This window comes from Xyrauchen texanus, chromosome 44 (assembly GCF_025860055.1).
Source record: "Xyrauchen texanus isolate HMW12.3.18 chromosome 44, RBS_HiC_50CHRs, whole genome shotgun sequence".
In the NCBI taxonomy this organism is placed as follows: domain Eukaryota; kingdom Metazoa; phylum Chordata; class Actinopteri; order Cypriniformes; family Catostomidae; genus Xyrauchen; species Xyrauchen texanus.
The window spans coordinates 27,014,527-27,039,655 of record NC_068319.1 but is presented as its reverse complement, the minus strand read 5'-3'; the positions used below and the strand labels follow the sequence as shown (position 1 = coordinate 27,039,655).

At 37.7% G+C, this 25,129-nt stretch overlaps 1 protein-coding gene across 1 annotated transcript in view; it reads right to left on the bottom strand.

Annotated features, from left to right (window-relative positions):
* The window catches only part of galt (galactose-1-phosphate uridylyltransferase), a 169,143-nt gene that overhangs the window by 117,564 nt on the left and 26,450 nt on the right, over positions 1–25,129 (bottom strand). The window contains exon 7 of the mRNA XM_052117683.1: positions 18,776–18,898. Within this exon, the coding sequence (XP_051973643.1) occupies positions 18,776–18,898 (123 nt within the window). The remainder of the gene's footprint in view (positions 1–18,775; positions 18,899–25,129) is intronic.

The following is a 25,129-nucleotide window of genomic DNA, read 5'->3' as shown; positions in this document are numbered from 1 at the left end:
ATGCAAAAACAATAGTCATGTCAAATCAAGTTTTTCAATGTCCATTAGAAACAGATGCCAATTTAAATCCATCTTCCTGGCTCTCCTCAATAAGGCGCATGCTCCTTAAAGAGCTTTCTTTGAGCCGCCTGAAGTCTGAAAGTTTTAATTCAGGATTTTATATCCAACAGCCCCTGGCCTCCTTCCTGCCAATGCAAATATATTATAGGTGCCCTTAGCCAATGCTGTCCCAACCAAAAAAAGGCCACCAAGCACTGCTGAACATCTCTGACCAGATCTTTTGGAGGATCTAGGATCATTGTTTTATGCAGAACAGAACAGAACAGAACAGCACTCTTACCCAGTAGGACAGCTGGTGTAGCAGCCAATGCCAAGAAGATAACCGAGCACATATCTTCCCCACTAGATCCTCCCAGTTTTGTTTTTATGTTCATCTGTACCTAAAAACACACCAATGTATTTAACACCAGCTTTCCCCCATTGTAATCCATCAGGTAGTAAAGGTCCTATGGTATTAAGACCACACCACAGAGCATCACTTTTTCCCCAATTTACCTTTGCAGAGGCAGCTTTTCCATAGCACTCTAGGCTTTCTTTTAAAATCTGAATGTCTCGATCAATTTTAATGAATACTGTAATGTCATCGGCATACACAGAAACTTTAATAGGCTGATGTATAGTTTAAGTATTTACCTGCAGTACTATTAGTTCTCTCCTCAGTCTACAGAGTAGAGGGTCAATGGCTAAGATGTAAAGTTGACCTGAGAAAGGACAACCCTGCCTGATACCTCTCTGGACTTTAATAGGAATCCTCAGACCACCAACCATCTTAACACACATGTGGCATCTGTATAAAGCAGTCTTCAAAATAATGTTTTCTCCAAAACCAAAGGCATTTAAAGTTTCAAAAAGAAAGAAATGGTCAACTCTATTAAAAGCCTTCTCTTGATCTAAAGACAGCACTTCCATATCAATGCTATTATAGAAAGCATAATCAATGGTGTCTCCTACTAGATGTAAATTTTCAGTAATAGACCTATCTTTTATACAGTATGATTGATTCTTGTGTATGATTACATGAAGTACATTGTTCAGTCTATTTGCAAGACATTTTGGGAGAATTTTATATTTAGAACACAACACTACTATGGGTCTCCAGTTTTTCAAGCAGTTTAAATTACCCTTCTTGGGGAGCAGTGTTAAAAATCACCCTCTGACAGCTTTTAGAAAGTAAACCTTCATTAATGCATTTTTTTAAAAACCTCAAAATAATCAGTTAGAATAATATTCCAAAAAGTCTCATACAATTCTGCAGGGAGTCCATCTATTCTTGGCATACGCCCTGAGGAGAGCCCCATAACTGCATCAGTCACCTCCTCAAAGGTGAGTTCCTTTTCTAGATATTTGTTTTGAAGTCAAGCAAGGAAGATTGTGTAGGAGTTAATTTCTACTCTGGTCAACTGAGTTGTCTGAGTTGTCTGCAGCATACAAGGATGAGTAAATGTCCACAGCAATTCTGTGCATCTTTATGGGATCTGATGTCTCATGTCCATTATTGTCCTATAAAACTTATATTTGTTTTCCTTTTACAACTTTACGTTCAAGGTTAAAAATATAAGATGTTGGTTTGTCCATGTCTCTTGCTGCTATAAAACAACTCCTTACAAGAGCTCCTTTAATTCTTTCATTTAAAAGTGAGATTAAATTATGTTTCTTTTCAGTCCATGATTGCTGAAAATATATAGAACTATTCTTTTCGATTTCAAATATTTCTTGCTCAAGACATTCTAAAGTTTTTCTTAAACACAAGGTAGCATGAGAAGCATATTGCTGACAAAAACCTTTTATGTGCACTTTTCCAACCTCCCACCATTGAACAATACTTTTAATTCTCACCAAAACATTTGTAATTTTAAAGTTTTACATCAAACCGCCAAAATAAACTTCTTTGAAATATTTTTTGAAAAATATATTTTTCTGCTTTATTCATACGTGAAGCCGAAAAGATACTATCAAAACCAACCTGCATTCCGATCACTACGAGCAGGTCCTCAATACTCACGCCAGACTCCAGGACATACCTGCACCCATAATAGTGGGATAATGGCGATGCTCCCTGCATGGGAACCGAGGCCATGCTGGTCTCTGAGAACCGCTAGACATGGGGTGAGAAAATATTGAAAAACTGTTTGTTTGTTTGCCTCGGTTTTTTACCCCAAAAAAGAGTCCCCTACATCAGTTGGTGCTGAGACTAATTGTCCCCCCTCAAACACACTTTGACCAGTCTCACATCAACACTGTTCTCCAAATACCAATCAGAGTAAACCAAATTATATCGCAATGCAAATAAACCTATTTGGAACATTGGAAAGAAGAAACTAAAAGCCAAAGTCGATTAGACTGTTATCTGGCCCTAAACAGAGAGTATGAGTTGGCAAAATATCTCTTTACTGTCAGAGATAGACAGATCCTAACCAAATACAGGCTCAGTGACCACACATTGGCAATTGAAACAGGAAGACACAAAAAATCATGGCAACCAAAAGAAAACAGAATATGTGGTCACTGTTGGACAGGTGAGGTCGAGACAGAAATGCACTTCCTCCTAAAATGTGAAACATTCAGAGGAATATATAATAATAATAAGGAATGTTTACTTAAACAAGTTTAACTCTGAAACTTCAGACTTTAAAGACCTAAATGACCTCTCAAAATTACAAATACTCCTATGAGAAGGGGACAGGGCACAACTTGCTGCCCAATATGTATTAGCATGCCACAACCTGAGGGACAGTGAAAGATCTAGACAAACACACACACACACAAAATGTGATGTGGTCAAATAAATAATAATAATAATAATAATAATTTATATATTGCTGTTATTTATATATTACTAATAATTATATTATATACTGTCCAAGTTATTGGACAAAATGTATTTTGATTTTATTCAATTTTATTTATTCTATATGATGCTTTCGCAACATTGTTTTTGAAACTTTCTTGCCAATAAAGCCCATTGAATTGAATTGAATTTAATTGAGAGAGAGAGAGAGAGAGAGAGAGAGAGAGAGAGAGAGAGAGAGTGTTCTCCTTTGAGAGAGAGAGAGTGTTCGCCTTTTGTTCAATTTGTTTAGGGAGAGATCTGTTTTTAATTTTGGGAGAGAGTGTTTTTTTGTTTGATTTGCTTTGAGAATTGTTTTTGTTTGATTTTGTTTTGGAAGAGTTTTTTTTATTCTTTTTTTTCTTTTTGGAGAGAGCTGTTTTTGTTTAAAAAAAGATTCAGACTGATCTTAAAGTGAAATCGGAAACAGTAGGTTGACTTCTCTTTAGCTAAAATTGGTCTGTGCTAACCAAAATTCGAAACACTTCCCCCAGTGGCCAAAGCGGTAAGTGTTGTTGGCTGTATGGGAACATGTGAGTTCCATTTTCCAGGTAAAATGTCCACTGAGGTTTATAGTTTTTTATAAACTATACCCTCAACCAAACCAAAAAATGTTATGTTAGAGGAAAAAAATGCAACCTCCAAATCACGCTAGTCACTGATTATGCGAACGCGATTACTTCCCGGTTTCAATGCGGGATAACAACCCGGGTGTCCCACGATGCTGACACAACATGCTTCCGAACACAACACAAGGAAAGGTAAGGTAAACACACTTGAGCCGATGAAAAAATGTCTGATGGGAGATGCCGCTTGTTAGCGATTCAGAATAATGTTGCCAGCCCTTGGGTATTTGAACTTTTGGAAACAAAATGCCGACTTTATTTGTGATCAAATGATTTATTTATTTATTCATTTCATGCTGTTGTTGTATGTTGTTTTATCTATCTATCTGCCTATGAATTATTTTCAATCAACTGTCTTGTCTGATTAAAGAAATAACAAAAACAAAAAAAGAAAACTGTTAGAGTTTGAACTGTAGCACAGGTTTGAGAGATGGAAATTAATGTTAGAATCTGGCCTACAACATGTCCCAATCCCATTCTCCCTCTCTCTCCCTACACGTCCCTGCCTGTTTTCAGCATAAATCCCTGGAATCAAAGGATTTAATTAAAGAAATTTAACCAAAACTGTTTTCATTCATTTCTAACAACCACCTAGAAGATGAGATCTGCAAAAAGTTTTAGTTGAAATACTGCAGCTTTTCAAAGGCAGTCGTGCAGAATAGACTAAACCGTTATCCAATATATCTGTCTCAAAATGTCATGGCTTTAAAGGTATCTACCATCTTTTCATGTGTAATCATGATGGATTTTTGTAGCTGATCTTCAAGAGATGTGCACATCCTCAGAGACCAAGTCATGTAAAAGAAAAACTTCCAAAGACATATTAATGGATTTCAAAGCCAAAGAACAAAGATATTACAAGTAAACGCTGAAGGTAATGTGTGTAATTTGGGATGTTGAAATATATGCTCCAACCATTTTAATGTGCAGAGACAACTTTAAGTCAGCCATTTGTAGTCTAACTTTCTAAAAATGATAAACTCTGTGACTCTCTGGTGCTTTCAAATCTGATTGTGGTGATGTGGGCATGGACGAGCGATGTCTGTGGAGACCAGAAGAGGGAGAATGGTAAGGATTGACACCTGTGGGAAATTAAATCTAACAGCTGTTCTGTTTCAGTTAGAGCTGAAGAAGGATAAAAATGGTGTCCAGACTTCCGGAGGAGAGAGGGAGGAGAGAGAGAGAGAGAGAGAGAGATGCACAACACTGACTGTGGGCGACTCTGATTGTTCTGAAAAGCCATTAGTTTGTGTCTTACACTGCTCTGTTGCTATGTTAGTTTGAGTGGTCTGACAAGGCAACTTCTGGCTCAACTAACTTTCTGGTTCACCCTCACTTTGTTCCAAACCCATATGACTTTCTTTCTTCCATGGAACACATATCAGATGTGAGTCTCCGTTCACAGTGTTTCCCTTAGGTTTTTTTTTTCAGTAGCTGGGCTGCTAAGCATGTATTTACGTACATCGGTGGAGTAATAGCTTAAAATTACTTAGGAATCATTATAGATGGGTTATTCATGTTTGCCTTGTCTTGTGTGTATTTTTTTAAACATAAACGGCAATAAACAATACATATCTAACAGAACATACACCACAACAGGGCCCAGACTAACATATGAGAGCAGTTCTACAGATGGTGGCACCAGCACCTGATTTGGTAGCAACAGTGGGAAAAAATAATTTCAATATTTTTTGTCCTTAATAAATAAATAAATAAATATATAAACTAATAAAAACAGTGACATTATTATAAGTTTTATATTATTTTGTTGTTGAAATGCACATTAAGTCCTTGTGGCGGCGTAGTGACTCACCTCAATCCGGGTGGCGGAGGACTAATCTCAGTTGCATCCGCATCTGAGACAGTCAATCCGGCATCATATAACGTGGCTTGTTGAGCGCGTTACCACGGAGACCTAGTGCATGTGGAGGCTCACACTATTCTCCACAGCATCCACGCACAACTCGCCACACACCCCACCAAGAGCGAGAACCACATTATAGCGACCACGAAGAGGTTAACCCAATGTGACTCTACCCACCCTAACAACCAGACCAATTGGTTGCTTAGGAAGCCTGACTTGAGTCATTCAGCATGCCCTGGATTCAAATTGCGACTCCAGGTGTGGTAGTCAGTGTCTTTACATGCTGAGCTACCCAGGCCCTTAAAATACCACTGATAACACAGTGCTACAATAGTGAATCCAAGGTACAATTTTGTTAGGGTGGTGATGTGTGGTTTTGTACAGGCTTATAATTTATGTTCTGTTCATTGTTGTTTATAATTGTGTGTCGTTAAACATGGTTTAAACTCATTAAATCACCAAGGCAAGAGACACTAAGGGTTTTCAAAGGGTTTTTCCACAGCCCAATTCAAATGAGTTTAGCGGCACGCTTCTCGCAGCGCTGCTTATAATGATTTGCGCTGCGTGGGTGAGACTGCTCTGCGCTCGCACTGCTCTGTTCATTGAGCCGGCTGATAATTGATCTGGGTAGTGGCTAGTGCTTTTACATTCTGTTTTTCTCATACGAAACAGAAACAGACGTGTCATGCATAATAAACGTGAGCTGGCAAACTCTGTAGTTGCACCGGTATGACCTCTAAAAAACATCCATTGATGGGCTGCTATACAATGACGTCACTGTGAATACGTGCCTGTATATGGTGGGGTCCCTTTAGCTTCATACCCCCATTTAACTGCACGCAGTATAAGTGCACAACTGAATGGTGCTGGCAAGTGTAACGTTGTATCATGGATATTAATGCACCATGTGAAATGTCAATAGATAATAACGGCGCTCATAATTCAGCAGCGGTGCACCACTGCTCCTGAATGCATAAAGGGGAAACACTGATTCACTTTCATTGCATCTTTTTTCCATACAATGAAAATAAATTCTGACTGAGACTGTCTTTTTGCCTAACATCTCCATCTGTGTTCCACGAAAGAAAGTCAAATGGGTTTAGGAACACATGCGATGAGTACATGATGACAGAATTGTCAATTTTGGTGTAAACTAACCCTTTAAAATCATAATAAGAAAAAAGGCGTTGTGGTTTGGCCTGTTTTTCAGTCACCCCTCTTTCATATTGACAGATCACAGAAGTTCCCACACTAATAGAGATAAAATAGACAGTTAAAGGTCTCAGCATGACCCTGTCTTTCAGCCCTACCCACTCACCATGCCCTGTCTAAAAGGGTTTGGGCACTTGCTGTCTGTTAGCAACAGAAACAACACAATCTAAATGGAAACTGGCCTTGCCTTGTGGGGTTCCTCATCTTCTCACAGGCTTGTGAACTCAAGAGTCAAAACAGAAATCAAGGCCAGATTCCAGCCTTCCTGAGATATGCTGTCTGTTTAGTGTCTTTATCTTGGTATGGAGGGCATTGTGGCCAGAGTTCATAGAGCCATGGTGATGACTGGAGGTGAAACCAAAAGAGAACAGCCATGATTCAAAGTCAATGAGATAAGAAAAAGAGAGAAAGAAACTGTGAAAACTTAACTTAAGGAGTATGAGCTTATTAACTTCAAGAAAATTATAGAAATTGTAATGGGACTTTAAACTGGTCAAGGTGGTGGACGTTCCAATGACATTCCAACGGCCTATACTGTAGCTAGCAAGCAATGAGGGTCTTCTCCTACACATTCTCTCGTCAAAATTGTCAGGATTCATAAGATTTTTCTTAATTTGGCTAATTTGTATAATATCGTATGACTGTATTCATTTGAATTCATATGACTTTCATCAAAGCCAATGATGTCGCTGGACATCATTTCCATCTAATAAGCGACAATTACTTGCTTCTGTCACACGCAATGGCTACCTATAATGTTTACACACTCTACTGATCATTTAGGTTTAGGTGAAGGGTTTGGGTAAGAGCACAGTATTAATAAGCATGTCCTTAACGTCTTGTGCTCGAAACTCACGCTTACTTCCACATTAGACATCCAACATTTGCACGTGTTGAAATCATACAAAATCATACGACATAGCCAACTAGTGTTCATGTATGAATTTTCATGAGACTGGGTTGGTCTTCTCAGTGGGAAGGAGGTCAACAAAGAAGGAAGTTGTTTTTATAATATTTTAGTGAACTATGTCTTAAACATGGAATAAGTTCTGATTGCTTGTGATTGCACTGAGACACACAACATTATTGCGTTCAGTGTGGACAAACAAATTGCTTGTCACCGTAATCTTATTGAACGCCTTCTGGTTAGGACCTGATGAAATGGATGTTTGCCACTCGTTCTTCATGGCACACAATAAGATTACAGTGACAAGCAATTTGTTTGTCCACACTGAATGCAATAATGTTGGGTGTCTCAGTGCAATCACAAGCAATCAGAACTTATTCCATGTTTAAGACATAGTTCACTAAACAATTATAATTCTCTCATCATTTTCTTACATTTATGACGTCTCAAACTCGTACGACCACAGCCAATGATATTTTGATGGATACATGATGAAAGCATGTGCACATGCATCAAGTGCGAGGAAGTGTAAACCGAGCGTCAAATCGTCATTGCGCCAATTAGACTGCTGATGTCAAGGTTTAAATCGAAAAAGAGTTACGTTTTTGTCTGTTTCTCACGCAAAATCGATCTTTCACTTAAGGAAACATTGATTAAACCACTTGAGTTAATAATAAAAAAATAAATAATAGCTCTTTGTCTGAACTGCATCCAATCGTGGATAATTCTACATGTTTGAAATGAGTTTTCTTAACTTAAAATTACTATTTAATCTCAACACAAACAATTTGTGTAGTAAGAACCAAGCTGAATTGGGTAAACCTAACAAAATTACATGTGTCATTGTAACTCAAATAAATATATTTTATTTCCTTATGTACTAACTAGTGAATGTTTAATACATGCTGTTTGGAAACACTACAGAGTGTAGTTTAATAACTATGCTATGATTAGCAGCACAGCATTTGCTCAGCGAAGGGAGCAATCAATTTCATGCGCGACATCCTCATCATATGCTCAAGCTCCACTCATCACCATAAAGATAACCCCCAAATCTCCAACATAACAAACTATTTCAATTTCAACATAACAAAACATTAAACACAAACAAGTATCCGCCTTTATATTCATCTTGCACAAAACCCATTAAATAACACTTCATTTTAACATTTACTCTCCTTATCGAGTCCCGTACAAGCATGCAAAATGGAAATCCTCTGCCAAGTTTCAACAATGCTACATTAACGCCAGAAAAAGTATTATAGTCCCAACTCAATGATAGAACAAAATGAAATCAAGTTGTGACTAAATGTTCTAAAATTGTGTCGATTTCATTCATTTTAATTAAATAAATTGAACAAGCAGCAACTTTCCTTTTTTTTGAGTGAGAATGACCACCTTTTGAAAGCACCTCACCTTGGTGGATAGATGACATGAAGTGATAGCCCAAGATTAGTTAAGTTGATATCAATAACTACTTTGAGTTGTTATGACAGCTAGGGTTGCCATCTGTCCTGTATAATACGGAATCGTCCCTTAATTGAGGAACAAATTTGCATTCTGTATAAAATCGATACGGGACGCCATTTGTCCCGTATTTTAGTGTCTCACACTCAAAGTCACAAACTGCAGAGAATGTTTCACAAATCAGGAAAATGGACCTGAAACACACACACTTTCAAGTGAGTTTTGTGAGATATCGGCTGATAAATGTTACACGGACGCTTAACACTTGACAGAAGCGGCCGGGGAAAAGATAAATGAAAATCAGCGCACGCATTCTGTCATGTTTTCAGTCAGAAGCAGGAGAATTTTGTCAAAAATATAGCATTGGAGTGAATTTCAAAAACATCAGTAATTCATGACATGACATTAGATTGCATATTTCAGTGCTCGTTCTGGAAGAGAGATTCAGTTAAATGACAGTGATACATTTTTTTTTTAAAGTACAATACAGTACATGTTTAGTAAAAAACACATATACATATATATACACATACACATACATACATGCATATATATATATATAAATACATATACACAACGGTTAGTTCCGGTCCTCCAATCTGATTGGACAAGAGATGTTCCATGACCACTGATGGTATCACACCATCAGTCCTCGGACGCTTCACTGAGTGTGTATCATTCAGTGTTCGTGCCGTTCTAAACTAAAGTGGAAGAGTAGTGCATATGTGTTAAGAGTTACTGTATAAGTGTCTCTTACATGTATTTTTTATTACATTTTTTGACATTACATATGTTAGCCAGGTGCTGGCAAAAGATCATTTTTGTCTGTAATATGAGCAGTTGGTGACGTGAAGTGAATCTGTTTCCATACAACAGAGCTCCGTGATCGCTCGTATTACTACTACACTACTAAAGCTAGGAAATAGCTTTAAACGGCTTTAAATTAACAACATCAGCATTATGGCTCATCACAGCTGAGAGACACAACAGACTGATTAATTACACAACTCATTACTTACCTCTTACTGGAGTTCCCATATTAGAAAAAAATGTACTGTTAAAAATGGCGGAGGACATTGCGGTTTCTATAGTGAAAGACTCTTTCACCGGCTACCACGAAATAGGGAGAATTACCCCCACTTGGATGGCTATTTTTCCACTGAGAAAGCTGATCTTCAGAAAGCTGACAGCATCTCTGCTTGGGTGTGGCAACAGGTGATCACACCGCTGTTAGCGAGCACCTATGAAGGCCGGAACGGTACACGAGGGGGTGGGTGGCCAGCACCACGCCCGACCACCTTTGTCTCCCCAGTGGCAATGTTTACACACCACACCACACCACACCAGGTACTCATTTTAGGCTGAGTCGACCTAGGGGAGGCTGGGGAGGGAATTTAACTCAGGTCGCCAGGATTGTAGCACAGCGCGCTAACCGCTACACTACCGCTCCCCACTCTCACACCATATCTCTCCATCTCACACTCACACACACACACACACACACACACACACACACACACACACGTTTGGTTTCCATGTTTTATGGGGACTTTCCATAGACATAATGGTTTTTATACTGTACAAACTTTATATTCTATCCCCTAAACCTAATCCTACCCCTAAACCTAACCCTCACAGAAAACTTTCTGCATTTTTACATTTTCAAAAAACATAATTTAGTATGATTTACAAGCTGTTTTCCTCATGGGGACCGACAAACTGTCCCCACAAGGTCAAACATTTTGGGTTTTACTATCCGTATGGGGACATTTGGTCCCCACAAAGTGATAAATACACGTTCACACACACACACACACACACACACACACACACCCTTGTTTATACAACAACTTGTTCGAAACAGCACAAGCTAACGGAGGCTTGGACGCATAATTTGTTCTGCACCAGCAACTGCAGATTCTGATCGGTCTCGTAAGAAAGTAGTTCCATGCACAAATGCTCTTTTTATGATCTTACTCATTTTCCTAATTTTTTAAAATGTACTTGTTCATTGAACTGTTGTATATAAGCAATATCACACTCTCAATTGTGTTATATGGCCCTAAGTCAGCACTACTGTGATTAACTATGGCTCTCGGCCTGTGTGTCAATATATATATATATATATATATATATACATACTACATACATACATGTATATATATTTATTTTTTCGATTTATATATATATATATATATATATATATATATATATATATATATATATATAAATATTTTTTTTTATTATACTAAATATAAAATGCTATTTTTAACACCTTAGTCATGTAGCCTACTGTCTTCAAACTGATGATCCAAATTTGTAACAGGAAGCTGGTTATTTTAGTTAATTATGTGGAAGAAAATGCTTGACAGAAAAATATTGTCTTTATTGATTGCAGATTCATTCTTTTGAAAAAAAAAAATGGTGTTGATTAAAAGTGAAGATTGATAGAAATAAAAAAAAAATCCTGGACGTTGTATTAAAGCAGTTTTCATTTAAAGTGTATTACTGTAAAACAGTATGTAATGTTTTTAAATTTGTTTCTATGGAAACAAGCTTCAGGTGGACCTTTTTAACCTTTGCGCAGTGTCTCATGCTGCAATTTTGTTCCCCCCCACTAATGACAGCCAACAAGAGCACAAGTTGAGCATGAACTCATTTTTACTCCAACTAATACATAAAATGGATGTTGTTCACCATCTGGTTCACTCGTTTCTGTAGACCAGAACAAGGACACAGTCCAGCGGCTATTAGAGTCAGTATGGTGCCTCCCAGTGGTTGCCCAGTTGGTTTATTTCTAGTTAGTATATATATTTAGTATAAATTCAATAATGTTGTTAGTCTAGTTGTTAAATGTGACCCCAATAAAAAGCTTTTAAATGGCTTTAATGTTATAAGTTTGTATATTGTATTTTTTTTTAAAAGAGTAACTTTTAACTACTTTAAGATATGAGTTCAATGTAGCTTTCCAAACACTGGTTTGTTTCTTTACATATCGGTTAGATGATCTTTTGCTGGTTAGTACCTGAACAGAATAAGCTGCAATGTGGAACAAGCGATGCCGATAATCAAAAGTGTATCTATGCAAGACTAAAGACAAAAAGGACAGAATGACTTCTGGAGAAATACACAACCAGTCAAACGTTTGGACACACCGACTCATTCTTCATTTACTATTTCCACAATTTAGAATAATAGTAAATTCATCAAAACTATGAAATAACACAAATGGAAATATGGGAAATATGTTGTCACAAAAACATTTCAAAACTATCTTATATTTGACCTTCTTAAAAGTAGCCACCCTTTGTCTAGATCGGGTGCATCCTGAGATGCATTTCAACATTAATATTAAAGTGGATCATATGTATGTTTCTTTTCCTAACACTATCCAGAATAAATAATCAATTTAAAAATGTAAAATTGTGAAGTCATACATAGACACGATTTATGTTTGTCTACAAAACTAGTTTGAAGCATTTACATTTAAACCTGTTGATCAAATGATTTTAAAGAATATGGGAAATGTTTTGTGCAAGTATTGTACATTTTTCAGGATAATGTGCGGAAGTGTTATTTTGTATGTATATGAGATAGCAGGGTGATTTCATGACAGTTGTCACAGACAGATTGTTGCTAGTGGTCTAATACACAAATTATTATATGCCCAGGGTGATAAATTATCCAGTCAGACACAATCTTGTTTACTATAATTGAAATTCTCATTAGATTGTATTCACAAACCCTGTATAATATTTACATTTGGCAAACGTTCTGATTTCAGAACGACACACATAAGCCATCAAAAGATGAGCCAGCATGCATTAGTGATTCAGGACATGGGGCTAAAGCACAGAAACAGCATGGTGAATTTTGCCTCCAGCTGGTCAGCACATTTTTCCTGACCCCCCGCTGCCCAGACATGAGCGTCTAAATGGAGGCGTTGTCAGCTTGAGCCATTCCATGATAATAGGAAATCCCAGGTTGGGGAGGGAAGCCCTGTGGTGCGAACGAGATGAGTCATCGCCATATTCTCCAATACTCTTGTAACAACATGAGATTTCACAACCAGAATAAACCAAAATGGTCAGACTATTATAACACAATGGGTGTGTATTAATGATTCGATTTGGAAAAAAAGACAATAATAGATGGTTTGAATTAATTTTCCAGAGACATTCATTTAAAATGCTTTTGTTAATGCAGTGAGTATATCAGATGATGCATCCCTTGCTTCAATAACAAAATGACCATGGTATTTTCATGGCTTTATGGACATGTACCATGGTAACACCATTATTTCTATTAAATAACTTGTTTTTAAAAATCATATTTTTCCCCACAACCGAGACAGAGATAAGAATATATACTTTGATTAAAGAAAATGAAGCCTGTTTTTAGGATCATTAAGATGTATTTTCATGACCAAGTCATATATATCCAGTGGCGTGCCGTGCATTTAAAGTCTAGGCCTTCAGTGTGATTCATGCTATTAAGAAAACACAGTTTCACAATGAATAAGGCACCCTATGTCCACGCATGAAAGCCAGAACTTGAAACAACCCTTAATGCTCAAGCAAGCCTAATTTTAACTGCAGCATGATGAAATGAACGTCTCCCGAACAGACATTCAACATCATCATTTTTCAAATGAATCTACCAAGGAGGTCTATAATACCTGAAAAATCGATCGAATAATATTTGCGATTTAAATGTTGCTAGCAATAAATTTGGTTTTGTCAGGGTACATGGTTATGCTGCGTTCTATTCAAGTTGGGTGAGGGATATTCCTACTTGATATCTCCGACCATAAATGTATTCCATTCTGCAATGCTACCGTTAGCTTAGCAGGGGTTTGACTCTCATTAGAGATGTCTCCTAGCAACACAACTGATAAACAATGCTGCAGCGCTATCATTTGTGCTTCATGTGTATGATTATCAAAAGAGATTATAATGATTTATACATCTGTTTCTGCAGGCATTTGTTAAATAAGATTTAATATCATGTAATGTGGAAACAAACTCATTTATCGATATTAATTAATAAAGTGAATGTTTATCACTTACTTTGTATATCTCGCTGAGTGTCGACATGTTTGTGTGATCATGCCCCTGCATCTCAGTGATATCAGAGTTAAGAATTTCTGAACGAGCCTAGAAGTTGTAATTCTGACTGAAAGATGCATTTCATTGCAGTTTTCCTAGTAGGAATTTGAAGGAGTAGGAACTTTCCGAGCTGAATGGAACGCAGCACTACTTTTGAAAACTTGATCCGACACTGAATGCTCCAGCAGCATGATTTACACTTAGAAAACTCCTGACGTTGCAATAACAATGCAAAAAGCAAATCAGCCCTTCTTTCCTGTTTAATAAATTAAGCGATCACACAGTCATGCAGACATCTCCTGTTTTTAAATCCATAAGGATCTCTTTCTCAACGGCAATACCAGCAATGATAGCCGACTCGTCAGACAGCTTCATTTCACACTTTTTACTCTTGAATTACGTACGTCACTTAAAGCGTGATTGTGTCACTCAAGACCAGCTAGAAGGCCTGGACTGGGACATATACTAAAGACCACACCCACCAAGAACAAATAAATCAATCTGATTGGCTAATGAATCTGACAATTTGACTTTAGTTGCTCATTCATGTGCAACGTTGAGGGATTCTGTGTAAATTCTGAAGGCCTGACGGGATGGAGCTCAACTTACGCACTACTTCAGGCATGCGATTTGTGAAACAGCTGTCACACTTTGCTTGTAAGCATCAAGGAATAAATTCTGACTGGATAAACATTTTGTTTTTCTCTATTTGTTTGTAGATTAATTAAGAGTGGAAAGCGATTAAAAATATATAGGCAAAAAGATGATTGAGAATGAAAGGATGAAAAATATTGAATTATTTGTCATGTTAGACCAGAAGAGATGGCTTTGCTGGCCCTGAGAATTCACCACAGTACATCATGGCATTTCTTTTGCAGTTACATTCTGAACTTTTGATGACTTAAAGGAATATTCCGTGTTCAATACAATAATGCCCAATGAAGATTGTGTGACCAAAACGTTGCAATACATTTTGATCATCTTTGCAAGCTATAGAATTGTGTGGGATTTGTTCTATTGTCTTTTACTGATCTTTCTTGTGAATAGCAAACTCAAAATGTTTGAGTGCTTTTTAAAAGTAAAAGTAGCTCTAACCCACATCTCCAATATGCTTTCATTAATTGGATGCCAGGTTTGCAAACTACTGACTGTAATTGGCTTTTGTTGACATCATTAAACTAGGGGTTCACATACTAAATTCCAACCTACACAGCTAATGAATGTTTAAATTATGTATTCAATATGTAAAATACAATAATTAGTGTTTTATTAGTTAAAATAGATTGTGTGTGTTCATTATTGTAACTTTTGAACCCTTTTCAGCTTTATGCAAAGCAACAATTCTTGATCGTAGGTCTTCTGAGATCTCTTTTTTGTGAGGCATGGTCCATGGTCCGACCCTTAACCCTAACCCTTAACCTAACCAACCTTTAACCTAACCCTACTTCTAACCCTGCCTGTACCTCTACTTCAGTAGCAGCAAATGTGAATCTTGTGAGAATGTTGCAGAACAACATATAGCTGCAGAACAACATATAGCTACACAACAAATGAATTGTATTGTATGTATTTCAATGTTAGTGCATAGTAATTGAAACACCTAAAAGTGGGACCAATGTGTTATTTGATTTAATTAATTAAGTGGACTACATTACATTATGAACTGTCCTGGCCAATATAATGGTATGGTTAGTTATAAGCATATAAACATTGTTAGTGACGAATGTTAGCATGTTTACTTATAAAATACAGTAAAATATACTTCCAAAATTGCCTCTTGCTTTCAAAGTGAATGGATTTCTTTTTACTCTTGTTCTGTTTCTAGAATGCCTATTTTATAACCAAGTTGAGAGTAATGTCTGCCTCATTATGCTAATGAAAGCATTTTCTCGTTTCATCCCATGCTTGGCTAGCAAAATGAGTGGAACTGCGCGGGCAGCGGAATCCGCCGTGTGTGCTCAGCTCTTCCCCGCTGATTCTGAAAGCCATCAGCATCCTGCCTGGCACGATATAATGATCTGGGCCCAGGTGACTCACAGACACAAGCAGAATATCACAAATTCAGACATGTATGCAAATGCCTTCAATGCTCCCTTGTAAATGTGATATAATGGGCGAGGCGGCATTGTGGTTTACAAAGGGTTGTTGCAAACAAGTAAACAAGACTGGACGACTTATTATGGTAGATATTAATGAGCATATCCAGACGGAATCTGTGGACCTTCTTTCACATTTTCAGAGGAATTCTATGTCTATGTGTAGAGATCTTCAAAGGCCATAAGTTGAAGCTCAAACCTGACCCGTACACGAGACCGTGTGTCCCAATCTGACCCAACCCAACTGGTACCATAAAATGTTAAGCCTGAACCCGACAACACTCACTATCTTTATAATTTCTTCTCCAAGCAAGTAAATTTGTTGCAAAAGGCTTTATTTTATTTAAGTATAATAGACGACATTTGTTACGTATAGAAACGGTAAACATAAATACTTTTAACAAGGCATGGTGGCCCCTCAGCACCCCAGAAGAGCACTCTGGCGATCTCTTTCAAACAGCGCACACGCAGAGAGTGAGCGAGAGAGCCGCTCAGCAAGAAAAATCATGTAAGGACACGTTAAGATTAAAATGAAAACTGATGCACAATATCAAATACACAGAATGACAGGCCTAACTGTAGAGAACACATCAATATGAAGATGAAAACAAAGCCAAATCCTGAATATTAAATGCAATTTTAAAATCCCGGACATTTATCAGGTCACATATTATATTAGCATAAGCTTTAGCATTAGCTAATCGATGATAATGTTAGCTCACGTTAGTCTGGTAGGGAAAGATTTTAGTATATATATATATAATTTTCCTTCCTCATGATGCCATTTATTTTGTGAAGTGTACCAGTCCCTCCTGTAGCAAAGCACCCCACAACATGATGCTGCCACCCCCATGCTTCACGTTTGGGATGGTGTTCTTCAGCTTGGAAGCCTCACCCTTTTTCCTCCAAACATAACAATGGTCATTTTGGCCAAACGGTTCAATTTTTGTTTCATTAGACCAGAGGACATTTCTCCAAAAAGATATTTGTCCCCATGTGCATTTGCAAACTGTAGTTTGTATGGTGGTTTTGAAGTAGTGGCTTCTTCCTTACTGAGCAGCCTTTCAGGTTATATCGATATAGTACACATTTTTCTGTGGATATAGATACTTGTCTACCTGTTTCCTCCAGCATCTTCACAAGGTCCTTTGCTGATGTTCTGGGATTGATTTGCACTTTTCACACCAAACAACGTTCATCTCTAGGAGACACATTGTATGGTATGATGGCTGCATGGTCCTATGGTGTTTATACTTGCATACTATTGTTTGTACAGATGAACGTGGTATATTCAGGCATTTGAGACTTGTGGAGGTCTGAGGTCTTGGCTGATTTCTTTAGATTTTCCCATGATGTCAAGCAAAGGGGCACTGAGTTTGAAGGTAGGCCTTAAAATACATCCATAGGTACACCTCCAATTACGTACAGATCATATCAGAAGCTAATTAACTATTTGTCTAAAGGCTTGACATAATTTCCTGGAATTTTTCAAGCTGCTTAAAAGGCACAATTAAATTAGTGTATGTAAACTCCTGACCCACTGGAATTGTGATTAAAAGTTCATTAAAAGTGAAACAATCTGTCTGTAAACAATTGTTGGAAACATTACTTGTGTTATGCACAAAGTAGATATCCTAAACGACTTGCCAAAACTATAGTTTGCTAATATTAAATCTATAGAGTGGTTAAAAAATGACTTTTAATGACTTCAACCTATGTGTATGTAAACTTCTGACTTCAACTGTATGTATATATATATATATATATATATATATATATACATACACACATACATACATACACACACACACACATTTATATTTCAGTATTGACACACTAAAGCTGAAGATATAAATAACCATCTTAAGACAAATGCTTTTGTGAAACATCTTATGTGCTTAAGACTTCTGCACAGTACTGTGTGTTTGTGTGTGTTTGTATATGATTGATATATATATATATATATATATATATATATATATATATATATATATATATATATATATATATATATACACACTGTACCTTTGGCCTATTACCAGTAGGCCTAAAAAAGTAAAAAACGAAATACTGTTAAATTCAATAACATACTGTATGTTTGTTTACAGTGACAATTCTCTACAAGAAAGGCTTTAGTGGTTGGGGGATTGTTTTGGGTGTTACAAACACACAATGGCCCCCACACAATTTCTTGCTTAGGGCCCCCAAAAGGCTAGGACTGTCACTGTTCTTATGAGTAGGATTCAATAATTTATATCAATGTTACAGGGAAAGGAATATATAATAGGATGCAGAAGGTGCAATAACAGGAAAACAACCTCAGAATAAAATTGTGTTTGACCAAGCATATTTGCTCTTTGCACAAACAAACACAATGCAATGTGTTGACCAAGCTGACAAGTGCCCAAAACCATTCTAAAACTAGCAAAACATCTGACCTTGGAGGCCACCAAGCAAATGACAAGCATGACAAGCAACCCACCTTTTTTTTTTTTGCCGAATGCATTCTCACACTGTGGTTGGGAGAGCCATTACATGGCAGTCGTGATATATATTGCGTTTTTATGCTGACAGCCAGTAGTAAATATGTCTTATGTGGGTGTATTACCTGTGCTGCTGCCTCCATTCGAGCATACTGCACCAGCATGGGCTCTCCGTGTTTCTGCAGGAAATCTTTCTGACAGCGTTCTGCCAGTGCCGGTTCACTGGGAAGAAAATTGCTTGCCCAAACCTGGAGTGAAAACACAGGAAGAGCAGAAACACATGAACCTGTGTGGGAAGTCTCGCTAATCAGTATCTTTTACCACAGATAAAGCCTTGAGCGCAGTTGTCAGGGACAAGAAAACATTTCTGGCCCTATAATCACAAATAATGACAAACTGCCTTCAGGCCAGACCATAAAAATAACTTGAACCACAGACGAGGCCTGTATTTAACATATGCAAATGGATAGCGAGGCAAGTGGCTACGGAATGTGTACGGAAACAGATCCAATTATATTCCACAAGTATTGGAGTAGCAATAGCTTTTATCCTGTCTTTAAAGAAATACTTCACCCAAAAATGAAAATAACGTCTGTAATTTAGGCATACTTATGTTGTTTGAAACCCATATCTCCTGGGTGTTTTTTGTTCTTTTGGAATGCAAATGGAGAATAATTTTCGAAGAATTTTCATGTAATTCTTGCCATAAAACAGTTCATAGTAACAACGGCTGTCAAGGTTAAAAAATAACAAGAAAACGCCCCAAAAAATTATTCAATGTGTGCTGTATTCCAAGACGTACGAGCACAATTTAAGTCGTTATTCAGTGCTAATCTTCACCCCCATATCTATGTCCATATTCAGAAATGGCTCATTGTGTTCAGTTCCTACACATGTGAGAACTTGTGGTTGACCGATATAACGTTGAAGCTGATACATTTTCCCCTTTGGCCGGTTTGTTTCTTGAAGGCGTCGAGAATCAGCTGCTTGCATGTGAAGTGACTGAGACATGTAAACGACCAGTCACGGTTTTGTTGTTATGTGCATCGTGTTACTACTATAATAGGCGGGTGTGCAACACGGTGTCATTTAAACGGTATGCATATCAGAGCCTCGGCAGATGCGTTTGAGCTCATAATGTTAAAGTGCTCGCCTGTTTCATTCTTCCTCTCTCTCCTCAACAGTTCCCTGTAATTTTAACTGTCTTGTCTAATACGAAAAATGCAAATATCAATAAAACTAATAACAAATACTGTCTGTCTACAGTCAGCCATGTTTAGAACACTCTCTATTTCCATTCATGATAGTGCAGCTCCTATCTACTTGAATGGAGAAAGACCAAAATCTAAAAAAACAGTTGGTCAAGATTACGAACAAAGAACATATTTCGGAAAAAAAAATCGGACTACCAATTTATGATAAATGGTGCTTCTTTACCTCAATAATGTTAATGGTGATGTCTTTATCTAAAAGGTGATTGGATCTTTTACCTGTAAGGTGGGACGTCCTATCAACATCCGTTGACCGCTGGCTGCAGTTGGGCGTTCTAATTTTCCCCATTAATTTTTAATAGAAGTGGCCCATCTCTGCTAAATAGTCGCTAGTGCAACTTAAAGGGAAAAGCGTTTCACGTGTGCGGTAAGTAAATGTACTACGCACTTTATATGCAATTGGTTTGATTCAGTATTTCAGATTTCTAACATTTTATGCTTATGTTATTCACTATATTAAATTGTGTTATATATCAGCATTGTATCGGCCTATCGCCCACCTTGCTCTCTGGATATCGACATCGGTCGACCACTAGTGAGAACCAATGCTGTTTTGGCTTTAATGACATTGACACACAATTTTTTTTATTTGTATACAGACTAAACATGGGTTTCGGTGGAAGGGGAAGATTTTCAGTGAATAACAACTTCAATTTCAGTCTGTTCCTCATGCAAAAATATCATATGGCTTCAGAAGATTATGAAAATAGCACACAAGTCATCTAGACAACTTAATGGTACTATGAACTGCTATTGAATGGAAAAGAGCTGCGGAAAGATTCTTCAAAAATGTAAACTTTTGAGTTCATATAGGTTTGGAACGACAAGAGGGTTTGTAAATACTGGCAGATTTTTCATTTGTAGGTGAACAATTCCTTTAACATTGTATAGATGATATAGGGAAGGCAATTGGAAATAAAACTCAAATAATTAATCTTTCCAATCCGCCAGACATGGCATATTCTAATGCTGCCCAAAAAGGCTTCTGACACAATATCTGATTTATATCTTCAAAGAAAAATGACTGTAAGAGAGATTCTGCCTTTTTTCTAACCACCAGAGCTCTCCACCCAACCGTATCTTCCTGAAAAGAGATCTTCCTGGCTCAAAGTAAGAAACATTGGTTATTATTCATTCCTGAGACAAAGAAGCTTTTCTGTGCAGTGATTTAGATACAGTTGTATTGGGCACTCAATTTTTGCCATTTTAAACCAGTGCAACACACACACCTCTGAAGACTCTCTAAAGGGTTTTTTACAATGAATATTCCAAAAGTGAGCAAAAGGTGTCAATCTGTGTAATTATTGAGGAAAACCGAAAGCAAGCCTCACAAGTAATATGGTCACTTTTTTGTGTTTTGTTTGTCTGTTTTGGAGCATGACAGTTTAAATCCCTTTTCGTTGTATGGAGAAGAGCAGTTCAGACATTCTGCTAAACATCAAATTTTATGTCCCATAGAAGAAAAAAAGTCATATTGGTTTGGAACAACATTTTGGAACAAATAATGACAAAAATTTCATTCTGGGGGAATGCGGAAGTGTTCCATGATTAAAAATGGAAGCCTGTTTTTGTTTTCCGGTCTCCAGTGTTTCTCCTCGTATTGGAGTTTTTTTATCAGATAATGTGATGCTTAGCTAATTCAATTTGTCAAAATTGCAAAAATACAAAACCAGTGGCTCCATGTGTCAATAATACTTTACATATTTTTGTCTTTCCACAGTGGGTAGATGACCTGAAGCGATAGCCTGCGATAAGTTATGTTAATATCATTACCTTCTTTAAGTGGTTATGAAACCCAACAACTACACAAGTTCCTGAACTTATTTTTACTTTAACACTTATAATGTTTGTTGTTCTCCAGAACTAGAAAATAGTCCAACAGCAATCTGACTCATCATGGTGTCACCAAATGGTGGAAAACTGCGGATTAATGCCAACTAAACCATGTAGCCCGGAGATTTCCAAATGGGGCGGAATCTCCAAAAGAGGGCGGGATTTTTTCCGAAGGGGGTTGTGCCAAATCCAAAAGGGGCCGTCACTTCCACTCCCGGTTAGAGAAATAGTTAGGTTAAGGGTCTCCCTATATCTTTGCTGGCGGTTTAGAGCTTCCATTCTGCCTGCCGCTATATCCATCTCCATTTAAACTGGTTGAGTTTGTTTAAATAGTGTACAAGTGGCCATGAAATGTGGATTGTTATTATAAAAATACAATGAGCTCCAGCACACAACCCAAATGCACCAATAATCCAAAACATTATGACCAACTGCCTAATATGCTGTTGGTCCTCTGTGTGCCGCCAAACAGCACCAAGGTATGGACTCTACAAGACCCCTGAAGGTGCCCTGTGGTATCTGGTACCAAGACATTAGCAGCAGATTCTTTAAGTCCAGTAAGTTGTGAGGTGGAACTGCTGTGGATCGGACTTATTGGTCCAGCACATCCCATGGATGCTCAATCAGATTGAATTCTGGGGAATTTGTAGGGCAGGGTAAACCTTGAACTTTTCATCATGTTCTACAAACCATTCCTGAACAATGTGCAGTGTGACAGGGCACGTTATCCTGCTGAAAGAGGCCACCGCCATCAGGGAATACTATTGCCATGAAGGGGTGTACCTGTCCTGCAATGATGTTTAGGTAGATACACGTGTTAAATTGATGTCCACTTGAATGGCCGGACCCAGGGTTTCCCAGCAGAACATTGCCCAGAGCATCACACTCCCTCCACTGGTTTGTCATCTTCCCCAGGTAAACAGCGCACATGTACACGGCCGTCCATGTGATGCACCAGACGACCTTCTTCCACTGCTCCAAGGTCCAGTTCCGATGCTGGCGTACCCATTGTAGGCACTTTGATGGTGGACATGGTTCATCATGGGCACTCTGACTGCTCTGCGGCTACGCAGCCCCATCTGCAGCAGGGTGCGATGCATTGTGTGTTGGGACACATTCCTCCCGTAAGCATCGTTAACATTTTCTGTGACTTGTGCAACAGTAGGCCTTCAGTCGGTTTGGACCAGGCGGGATAGCCTTCGAGAACTGGATTGTTCACTTACCATCTAATCTACCAAGACCTTGACATGTGGCCTTGTTAGGAGATGATCAACATTATTCGTGTCACCTGTGAGTGGTCATAATATTTTGGCTTATCAGTGTTCATTCAGCATTTAAGTTTTGTGAGTTTACTAGTTCTTTAGATAGGTATTTTTTTGTATGAACGTTCAGAGTAAAGTTGTTCAAGGTTAACTTACTGTTGCCAAGGATATTTGAGAGATGACATCATTGTACACAAAACTAAATTAAACAGTTGAAAAAAAAAAAAGGATTTTTCTCACCATGATAGTTATATGAACACTTGGAGACACTTATGAAGTCTGTTTTAATATGTGGTCTACAAAAGCCAGTATAAATTTGAGCATTTGAGCTATTCCCTCTGGCCATCGCTGACGTGACATAACTCAAAAAGTTGAAAGCTCACAGTCAATTAATGAGCAGCTTATTCTACTGCTCATGTACGTTTCGAAAATCCATCATGATATTCAAGGGAGCCGTTGTTATAATCAGGAGACAAATTTGTGTTTGCCTGCTGCCAATGATAATTTCAAAAGCAACAGTGAAAATGAGCTCTCCAGCTAAATGATGAATTAATACTCTCTGTGAGAACTGGGAATCAAGTTCTCTGAGGTTACTGATTGTGAAAGCAAGTATTTCCACACACTTTTTTGAAGCATGCTCTTTCTGTGGAATCTAATTTGTACCTCTGAGAAATTGTTTGACCTCGGTTTTCATGTGAACTATTGATTTGGGTCTTCGAGTCAAGCTCCACAGCTCTAAATGCACATTTGAGATTTAACTGACCTCTCGGGTTAAAAAAGATTTTGACTGAAACGGCATGTCAGAAGATACAAATGACTGAAACCCCTTTTCCTGGTTCCTCTGTTATATTAAAGCTTCTATAACTCAATTGACAAAACTCTGACACCGTTCTGAGACATTTTTGTAGTTGATAGACAGATCTTTATCAGAGCTTTTGAAATGAAAATGTTAAACTATGCGATTAACTAAATATGAGTAACAATGTTAACTCATTTATTCAGTTTGCCATTATAACCAACTCAAAGAATCATAACTATAACTACATCTGATGATAAATTATCTTACGTGGCTCTTTGTACATTGTGCATTCACTTACCATTCATTTGGTAAAATAAACACTAGAGTCACTACAACAGCAATTATCTTTAGTCACTTTCACACAACTCACCAGTAAAACGTCATAAACGTTTACTTTTCCCCTGTTCCTCACATAATGCTATCTAATGGCATGTATACACTTTTACGATAACGTATGACAAGTAAGGTGATCCATTTTTACATTTGCATTACATTACCATCTACCTTTCCAAGCTTGTTTGAGCATCATCGGTAGCTCAACTAATAGGGTGTTGAGCACACGAGTCGACACAAGAGCCGAAAGTGTCATAGAATCACAACAAAATTACGTGGTTGCATCAGTAATTGCATTTTGCATCTCGCATTTGCATCTCGCATTCGGTTAGGTTTAAGGTTTAGGGTAGGGCGGTATGTTTTGTTGATTTAAAACTCACTACATGACATGAAAAACATAATTTCTTTTGGAAAAACAATAACTTGCTTTAGCGCCACACAGTGGACATTTCACCTAGAAACTGCTGTGATCCGTGTAAGCAACCACATAATATCATTTTGCAAAAATTCCACCATTTTCATGGGACCAGGCTTTATGCAATGTTTCAAAACATGCTAGGGTTAAAACAAGACAGACGTACAGCCAGCAAAGTGAATCGAGCACACTTGCAGCCAAGTGCAAAGAAAACATCAGAAGAAAGAATGAAAATGACTCATTACACATAAGCCTTATGAACTACACCCAACATCGCTGCTTAGTTTAGAAAATTTCCCCCTGCAGTTCACTTTTATAATGCAATAAAAAATTCATTAACAATAGAGAAATCAAGGTTGTACATTTTATAGGCCTCCGAAATAAGTCCTTATTTCCAACAAACATCTGGAACCGGGCAGTACTTTGTTTGTCCATGTTTACTCTGCTTTTTGAGGCGGTACGCCAAAATGTCTGAGCATGCTTGGGTTTCTGAAAATAAAACGAATCATTGCTCGTGGGTCACATCTCGTCATTTTTAGGGTAAATTTTACAGGGGTGTTCGGCAA